At 50.7% G+C, this 8,313-nt stretch overlaps 1 protein-coding gene across 2 annotated transcripts; it reads right to left on the minus strand.

The window, feature by feature from the left end:
- Nucleotides 1-1,828: 1,828 nt before the first annotated feature.
- MRPL58 (mitochondrial ribosomal protein L58) lies at nucleotides 1,829-8,075 on the minus strand. 2 transcript variants are annotated; one of them, XM_039859612.1, is made up of 6 exons: nucleotides 7,855-8,075; nucleotides 5,168-5,204; nucleotides 3,305-3,364; nucleotides 2,682-2,764; nucleotides 2,426-2,595; nucleotides 1,829-2,161 (listed from the first exon to the last, which is right to left on the minus strand). In XM_039859612.1, the coding sequence occupies exons 1-6, from the start codon at nucleotides 8,038-8,040 to the stop codon at nucleotides 2,077-2,079; spliced, it is 621 nt and encodes a 206-aa protein (XP_039715546.1). In that variant the 5' UTR covers nucleotides 8,041-8,075; the 3' UTR covers nucleotides 1,829-2,076. The 2 variants fall into 2 exon arrangements, with proteins under 2 accessions (XP_039715546.1, XP_039715547.1); XM_039859613.1 differs by having other exon boundaries at nucleotides 7,942-8,074.
- Nucleotides 8,076-8,313: the final 238 nt, after the last annotated feature.

The following is an 8,313-nucleotide window of genomic DNA, read 5'->3' on the forward strand; positions in this document are numbered from 1 at the left end:
CATTCCCTCTCCTGGGCATCGCTACCTAGACAGTCCCCCTCAGGCCCCTCAAAGCCAGCTCCTTGCAGGCAGAACCACCCTCATCGTCCAACCATCCTCCTCTCCTGTCTCCAAGCACAGCGTCACTCATTGACACACCTGCTTCCGCTCCACGTGAGCCAATTTTCTGTCCCTCAAATCCATTCGCATCTGCTATTTTCTCTCTATCCGTGTCCACTGCTCTAGTGCCAGGATTGGGTGCCTGACTGCTAAGTGGGTCAGTCCACCAAACCGTGCTCACTTCTCTTCGGTCTTTCCTCATCCATTCACGGTCAGATTCATCTTCCCCCGACAGCCTCTGTAGGGGTAGAGGCTGTCTTAGCTGTCACATCGAAGGGCTTTCTTGACCCCCTGGCTCCTATTCAGTGTGGCAGACGTGTCTCCACAGCTCCTCATTTCTTAGGTTCCAGCCAAACTGGGCTATTAATCATGGCCACCATCCCCGGAGCACAAGCTTGGTGCCATTAACCACTTATTCATTTAAATGTCACAACCCTAGGAAGCAGGTGCTGGTAATATCAGTCCTAGTTTACTGACGGGGACAGAGAGGTTCTGAGAGGCTTAGTAGTTTGACCAAGGCCCTTGAACTGGGGGCGGTGGAAGGCGGGAGCTGACTGGCAGTCTGGCCTCAGAGCCCATTCCCTCAGAACCATTGTTCACCGGCCCCAGGCCACACTGGAGGCTCCAAGTGACAAGCTCTTACGTTGCTCACATGGCCAGCCCTTCCCATCCTTCAGGCACCTCAAACACATCTTCTCCAACCCTCTAGCTGGAACTAGTTGTTTCTCTGCCTCCAGCAATCTATTTTGACCTTTCTAATGTTATTTACCACATTTTAGGTCATTTTAGGTCATGTTACCAAACAGGAATCTATTTTTCTTCTCAGCTGATGGAAAGTCAATTCTCTGGAAGAAAGAGCTCTGCTCATTGCTGGTTCCCTGGGACTCACCCAATGCTTAATGAACTAAGGAATGTGGCGCTTCCTTGTTCCCTCCTAAGCTCTGAGGCCCTGAAGGACAGGGACTATGTCTGCCGCATCTTTTGCATTTCATTGTGAGAGTCATTTATCGATGACCTTTTCCTCTTTTTCCCTCATGTGGCATCTGTGCTCACATAAAGTGTATGCACTACAACTTCTTGCTTCTAGAGCATTGCAGTGCAGTATTTGTCAAATGAGTGGACTAGATCAAAACAGAACATTCTATGACATTCATACATGCCAGGATAACCTGCTGTTATGCTGGCCTGGGTGCTTCCCATACCCACAGAATGACAAAAAACCTTTTTCCAGTTCCAACTCAGTCTCATCCGCAACCCCACAGCTCGCGACAGCAATTAACACGTGATACTCCTTCCCCGTCAAGTGGTTCCCTAATACCTATGTATCTTAAAATTAAAACTCCTTGAATTCAAGAATCTCCACAGGGAGCTTCCATCTCCCTCTCCAAACTGATCTCTCACGATCTCCCTGCGCGAATTCAGATGGCTTCCTCACCATTTCCTCCACTCCAGCCTTTTCTTTGGTCTCCCTTATTCGTGCTGTCCCGTCGCCTGGCACATCCTCCTCCCCTCTCTGATTACAATTCGATACCTTTGCGAGGCCCAGCTCAACTGCCCCCTCACCTGTCTCAGCCTTTCTACCTGACTGCGCTCCTTGAGGGCAGACACCAGGCTCAGTTCCTGTCCCCCCCACCCCCCACCGCTGTGACAAGTAGTCAGTGTCCACCAGCAATTGTTATGCAGATTTCAAACCTGAGAGAAAAGGAAGGAATTCTGTTCTGAAGCATTCTGAAGAAGGGATGCCTACTGCGTGTAGAATTTTATTGGAGCTAATACATTAAAAGGATAGCTAAGCTTTGAGACATGTATAAAGACCTTTGTAACCAGTGCCTGCAGCCCTCGCTCTCTGGATGGCTCTGCAGTTAGAGACAACCATGAACAAGCACACATAGGGTTTTCAGTTTCCTGAGGCGGTAAAGCTCCCCCAGCAGCGCCCAGCGCCCTGAGGAGGGTCTCTGCCAGCTCCGGGGGATAACTTCAGTCCACGTCTACCCTCCTGCTTGTCTTTATGGCAGAATTTATTCTCTTTTTTCTCAGTCTTTCCCGATTCATGTTTTCTATCCTGAAAACAGAAAAGAGCTCGGTTAGGCCCAGAAGCCCAGCAGGGGCTTTTCAAAGCAGTGAGCGGAGCTGGCGGCTCCGCGAACAGCACAGCAGCCAAGTGAGCAGGCGCCAGCTCAGAGCTCCACTCAGGTGGGTCTTCGCTGCTTCCCAAGCTCCCCACCTGTCTGCTGGGAGGCCAGGGTTGGCCCTGCCCCCTGTCTTCCCTGTGCAGCCCCTTGTCCATAGAATTCAGTACGGGGGCGCTTGGGGTGTCTTCTGGTACCTGATTCTGTGTAGTACAGCATCTTCTTTGGATGGCTCCCTGGCTGGCTGGCTGGCCTCTGCGATCATATCTCGAATTTTCTGTAGACAATCTGCCAGATTTCGGAACTGATAGCGGCTGCATTCAGAGGTGAGTATCAGCTCTCCTGACCTGTTGATCTTATTTTTATGCTGCAGGGAATAAAGGCAAAACCAGAGTTCTACGGAGCAAAGGCTAAAAGCGACTGAGGGATTATGGGAAGAGGGGCCGCAGTTACCGTCACGGCCATCTTCTGCCGCACGGGCTCTGCGATCCAGTCAGCACTTGCCAGGTGGAACCTGACCTCGGCCTTGGAATTCACTGTGAAGAAAGGGACAAGGGAGCACGGGTCACCGAGAGTGGGTAAGCTCAGCACCTCGGTGACCGTCTTGAAACAAAGGGAGGGGAGACACCCGACCAGGTGCATGTCATCCTGCATCAGCCTGGGGTTACACAGGTGGCCATGGAAGGCACCTGCAAAGATCGTGAGTCCTTTCTGGACAAAAATACACTTCCAGAAGCTAAACGCCCAGCGTTTCTCTTACCGTTTATTGGATTCTGGAAAGAATGGGGGGATGGGTTCCACAAGCATCAAGGAAACCTGTTCCTGGAGCTGGCTGCCAACTCACGCTGTGATTTCCCTTTGTTAAACCCACAAGCCCAACCCAGTCCTAGCAACCCACAGCTGAGTCTGAGAATGAGACCACATTCAAAAGAATACAGAGGATTGTTATAACTGGTGGTATTTAAGCTTCTGCTTAAATAAAATTCCTTTATTCCACATGACTGTGAGCACGGAATCCTCCAGTCCATCTTCCAACTGAGTTTTAAAGTGAAAGAAAAGGACAAGGCGCCCTGTACCTTTGTTAACGTTCTGGCCTCCGGGACCACTGCTCCGACAGTAAGATATTGTCAAGCGATCTAGAAAACGGGACAAACAACAAAAATAAGTGATTATCCCGTGGCAGAATGTGCAAAGTTAATTTACTATCAACATAATTGTCCCTATTACACATCTCTCTCTTTCGATGGCTTTTATATAAATAAACATCACATTCAGATTAGTGGAGTAAGAGATTATTGACAGATGTCAAAACTAAAATCAAGAGTAAGTGACTTTCCCAAGGTGACACAGACAGTAGAGGATGTAAAATTATGACCTGGGTTGTCTGCTTCTGGTCCGGTACATTCCACCAGATCCAGCTGCCCGAGCTTTTTGCTGTTTGTTTTAAAGCAAAAAGCTCAACTGAAGGGAGACACTTAGTTTAATGTTATATTTCAAAACACGGTGGCTGTGGATCCCGACAGATTATAAGGTCTAACAAGGCAGGTCTGGGTCTAAAACACCGGCCCCCAATGCCTAGTGCTCGGTCAGTGTTCAAGAACATCCACAGGATAAATGAGCACTTGATTTGGAGCTGGGAGGCCTTGCTTCTAACACTGGCACAGCCACTGTGATCTTAGCCATGTCCCACTGCTGCTCTGGGTCTCAGTTCTGTGTGTCCGCCTGGAATCTGTAAAATGAGGTTTCTTCCTTCTATTTTCACATAATCTGTGAAGAGCAGCCTCAGCGTGCCTGAGGCAGGCGGGGAAGTGGGAAACCGTCATGTGGCTAAGGCTGCATGTGGTCTGGGTGGCAAAGAGCAGGCCTCCGCGGGCAGTGGTGACCCATGTCGGGACTGCTCCTCAGAGGCTTTCCTTCTTTTGACAAATTAACTTGTTTTTTTCTGAACAGGTAACGGATGCACACAGTGCTATAGGGGCCGGTGCCACCACGGTGTCAGCAGCCTAGCCTGTGTCCATATAGGCCACCTGGGCCTGGCTTGCGCTGCAGCCGAGTCTGTCTTGGAAGAAGCACCTGTGACCCTCCCAGAGCGCAGGAGTATGCGAGACAGGTGAGGAGCTGCGCATCTCCCACTTGCCTCCCTGTCTCCCCTGGAGGCTGCCAGTGGACAGTTTCTTAGCCTCCCGTTCTGATGAGACAGGCTTTCTGTCTCCTCCAGGCACATGCACGCCTCAGGGCTTGGCTGCAGGCTCTCAAATCGGCCGCGGGCCACAGGGTGTCCTCCCTCTTGTGTTGCCATCGCCTGGCCTCTGTTTCAGTGTCACCTTGAGCAAGGGCCACAGGGAGCCAGCACCTTGGTACTCTCTTCCTTTCCCTATGTGTGTACGTCGCAAACTCGGAATCTGCAAAAGGCTGGTTGTTTCTTCCCAGGCCGTGCCTGTCAGGCCTCGCCGTATGCTTACTGGGTGCACAATCCTAAAATTATGCAAACGGTTCACAGGGAGAGGTCCCCACCAGTTTGCCCCTTCCTCTCTGCTCTCCAAGGCAGTCGTCATATCCAATTCCTTGCACATCCTTTCAGATCTACTGTACATAGACAGAAGTATACATATTTCAGATGTACACGTAAGGCACAAATGGTAGCTTACTACGCATATTCTCCTGCACCGTACTTTCTTCCAAAGATGATTAATCCATCTATTGTAAAGATTATTCTGGGTCACAAGACCAGCAAGAGCTTTCCATGTGTACTGTGCACTGCAGAGCACTCCAGAGTGGCTGCAGCATCATTTTTTTGCTATTCTAAACGATGCTGAAAAGATTCCACTTTTGCACACCCAAGGGCAGTTTCATTACTTTCATTAGGCTGAAGAGACCTGGAAGGAATGTGTGAGGAGTGGGGGAAATGGCTGATTTTTTTGTAAAACAAAATTACTTACCTAGAGGAATGTCACTGCTGGCTTGCTTTGCATCGTCCTGTAATGTAATGTACACAGTGTCAACCAGATATTACCTGCTGGGTGACTCCTAACTGGTCCAGGGCAACCAAAGAAATGATGTAAAGCCACGAAGCAAAGGTCACACAACTATTTTCAGATCCCCAGCAAAATCACATCAGATGACAGAGAGAGCTTGCTGACTCCAGAGGTGCCACCTGAGAAACACTCTTCCAGGAAAACGGAGGCGACCTCTCGAGCCTTCTCTGCCCCCGTTTTAGCTAGTGTCGGGCACATCAGAGGCCTGGCTCCTGGGATGGAGGGAAGGCACCGGAGTACACAGGCATCAGGGAGACTCCAAAAGGAACATCCTCTGCCAATATGGAGCAACAAACTTGTTGGGCCACCTTGTTCCTTCCGCTCACCCGGGAAGCTGTCTGCTTTGAGCAGCGACTAACACATCTGCCTTGACGGTTTGTGTCAACCTGAACTACTCACTCCAAGATCCTCACCTCCACGTCTCTCCCATGCTGCTCCTCCAAAAATGGCTTTCAGCCTTAGATCCTCGTGTCCACAGGCCCAGGGCAAACACTGGTCCTCTGAGGCTCTTCTGGCCATCCAAGCTCAAAGTACCCTCACCTGTGCCACATCCCCCTTCATTCCTTTTCATCTTAGAATGACCTGGGGGTGGAACCCTCATCTTACTTACTCCACCTCTCCCCAGCACTGAAGACCATGGACCACGCCCTCCCTGAAGCACATTACTCTCCTTCCTTCTGAGCTATCCTCTCATCTTTCTTCTTACCTCCCTAGGACCTTCTCGCTCTCCTTTACTTACTCTGCAACATTCGAACACGGACATGGCCCTGGAATCCTCTCTTCTCTATCATACTCTTTCCCTAGAACATTTCCTCCATCTATATTGATGAAAATATCATCCATGTTGGTGACTCTCAACTTTCTGGCTCAAACTCAAACCTCTTTCTTCGATTTCAGACCCATATAGCCAACTGCTTGCTCTTCGATGTCTCCTCTCAGATGCCTGATGGATGCCGCAAACCTCAAACCTCCTCCCGGAGGACTTCCCTGACTAACAATCTGAAGCAGCACCTCAGCACTATGACAGCATCCTGATCTCATGACTTCTCACTACTGGACCTGCTTTCTTACTTTGTTTACTATCTGCTCCTTCTGCTAGAACAGAAGTTGGATCTGCAATGCCTGAAACAGTGTCTGACACAGTAAGTACACAATACATTTTTTGCCGAATGAAAGAACAAACAAGTGAATGTTATTGTTGCTTTCCAATCTCACTCAATCCTTCCACTCCATCCTTCCACTGCTCAAGGCCCCAGACGTCAATTCCTCTCTCATTCTCCTTTCTCAAAGAAAATCTATTAGCAAACCCTAGAGGCTTTTCCTTCAGACTATATCTAGAACCTGACCAATTCTCATGATTCCTACTGCTTTCACCCTGCTTATCTCTTCCCTGTATTACTCAGTCTCCTAACTGGTCTTCCTGTTCTTGCCATTCTAGTCTGTTCTTTATAAGGCTCTATTAAAGTGATCCCTATGAAACCAAGTTGGATCATTCCACTCCTCTGTCTCATATCCTCCAGTAGGTCCCCATCGCATTCAGAGTAAAGCTAAAAGCCTGTAAGCCCTATAAACAGGCCTCCGCACACTGCTCTCCTCTTTAGCTTCATCTCTCGACTCCTCTGCTCAGCCACACTGGCCTGCTTGCTGTTCCCTGGTTAAGTGGAGCAAGCAATTGCTTTGAGGTCACTGTACCTGCTGTTTCCCTCTGCAGATATGCTCATCTTCCCACTATTTCATGGCTCTGTGCCTTGCTTCTTCCAGGTCTTTACTCGAATGTCACCTCAGAGGGCTTCCTAGGCCATCCTGTTTAAAACTGCAATCCTGCTCCCTACCTTAGCACTCTTTCTTCCTTCCGGGATTTATTTTCTCCAAAGTATTGATCACCGTCTCACAAACTCTGTACTACCCATTTTACTTATTGCCTGTCTCTCCCCATTAGAAGTCAGCCTCCGCAAGCATTCGGAGTTTTGTGTTTTGTTCATACACAAGGCATGCTTTCAATAGAAGTTTGTTGAATGAGTTAATGAATCAGTGAACGTTCTCTGCCAGTCCTGCAGGTGGACACAACAGAATCGGCTGGGTCCTATCTCTTCCGCTCAGCGACCTGATGCAGAGCCTGCGGACAGCGGGCTCTCTTTAAACGCATCCTGAGGAAACGAACGAGAAGCCCTGTTTCTTCAGGCGTGCTGGGGTTACTAGAGGCTAAGGATAGTGTAACCTTCCAAAAGATTCGAGAAGGGAGTAAACGACGTGGCAGCCTCCTGCCTTTACTGTCCATTCTACAGAACCGGAATGCCCACGTTTTCCGCTGGGACAAGAATCTGGGCCTGAGGGCCGGGGAACAAATGCGGAAAAGCTGGTGGCACTGTAGGAAGCATACCCAGCGTGCTCTCCCGGAGCCGGTACCCCTTAGGCCACCGTGGGAGCGGAGACTCTCCCCGTGGCCCCAGACCCCGGTTGCTCGGACAATAAGCTTCTTCCCGCGGCGGCCCCTTTGATTAGCAGCGCGCCTGGCCAATGGGGTCCTGGCTTTCTGACGTCACCCAGCTGAGGCGTGGGAACGCCCCTTCCAACTGGCCCTCCCGGCTCACCGGGACCCTCCAGGCGGTGTCCAAGCCCCGCGACTCCGGGTAGAGCTTGTCCAGACTGTAGATGCTCTGAAACTCGGTCCCGTCTACCTGCTTGTGCAGATCCCGGAGAGGGTGGTGCGCGGGCGGCGGGCGCAGCCAGATTCTGGCTGGGCTTAGGCCCCAGCGAAGGCACCGGGCGGCCGCCATATTTGAGTTTCGAGGTCGCTTCCGGGGGGCGTTTCCTATTGCGGTCCGTGAGGCTGCGTTTCCCTCTGGACTTTGGTTCCGTGCGACTTTTAACGTCGGCGGGGGTTAGGCGGCGGCGCCGGTTAAGAGGCAATTCAGTGGCCACCTGCGGGAGGGCTAGTTTGTTCTCTGAGGTCCGCTGCAGCGGTGGGGAAGACGTTGGCCAGACAGCGATATCTCTAGGGGGCCTCCTGGTGAAAGAACCCCTGGATTCCGTGCCCCCCAGAAACCCCA

The sequence above is a fragment of the Pteropus medius genome, unplaced genomic scaffold, assembly GCF_902729225.1.
Source record: "Pteropus medius unplaced genomic scaffold, Ma_sr-lr_union100, whole genome shotgun sequence".
Taxonomy (NCBI): domain Eukaryota; kingdom Metazoa; phylum Chordata; class Mammalia; order Chiroptera; family Pteropodidae; genus Pteropus; species Pteropus medius.

What these genes read in the sequence shown, in the direction of transcription:
- MRPL58 (XM_039859612.1), bottom strand. Translation starts at nt 8,040, where the DNA reads ATGGCGGCCGCCCGGTGCCTTCGCTGGGGCCTAAGCCCAGCCAGAATC. An exon ending in ACACCGCCTGGAGGGTCCCG is followed by an intron (nt 5,205 to 7,854) that starts GTGAGCCGGGAG and finishes ATTACATTACAG; the next exon opens with GACGATGCAAAGCAAGCCAG. An exon ending in AGGCCAGAACGTTAACAAAG is followed by an intron (nt 2,765 to 3,304) that starts GTACAGGGCGCC and finishes CTTTCTTCACAG; the next exon opens with TGAATTCCAAGGCCGAGGTC.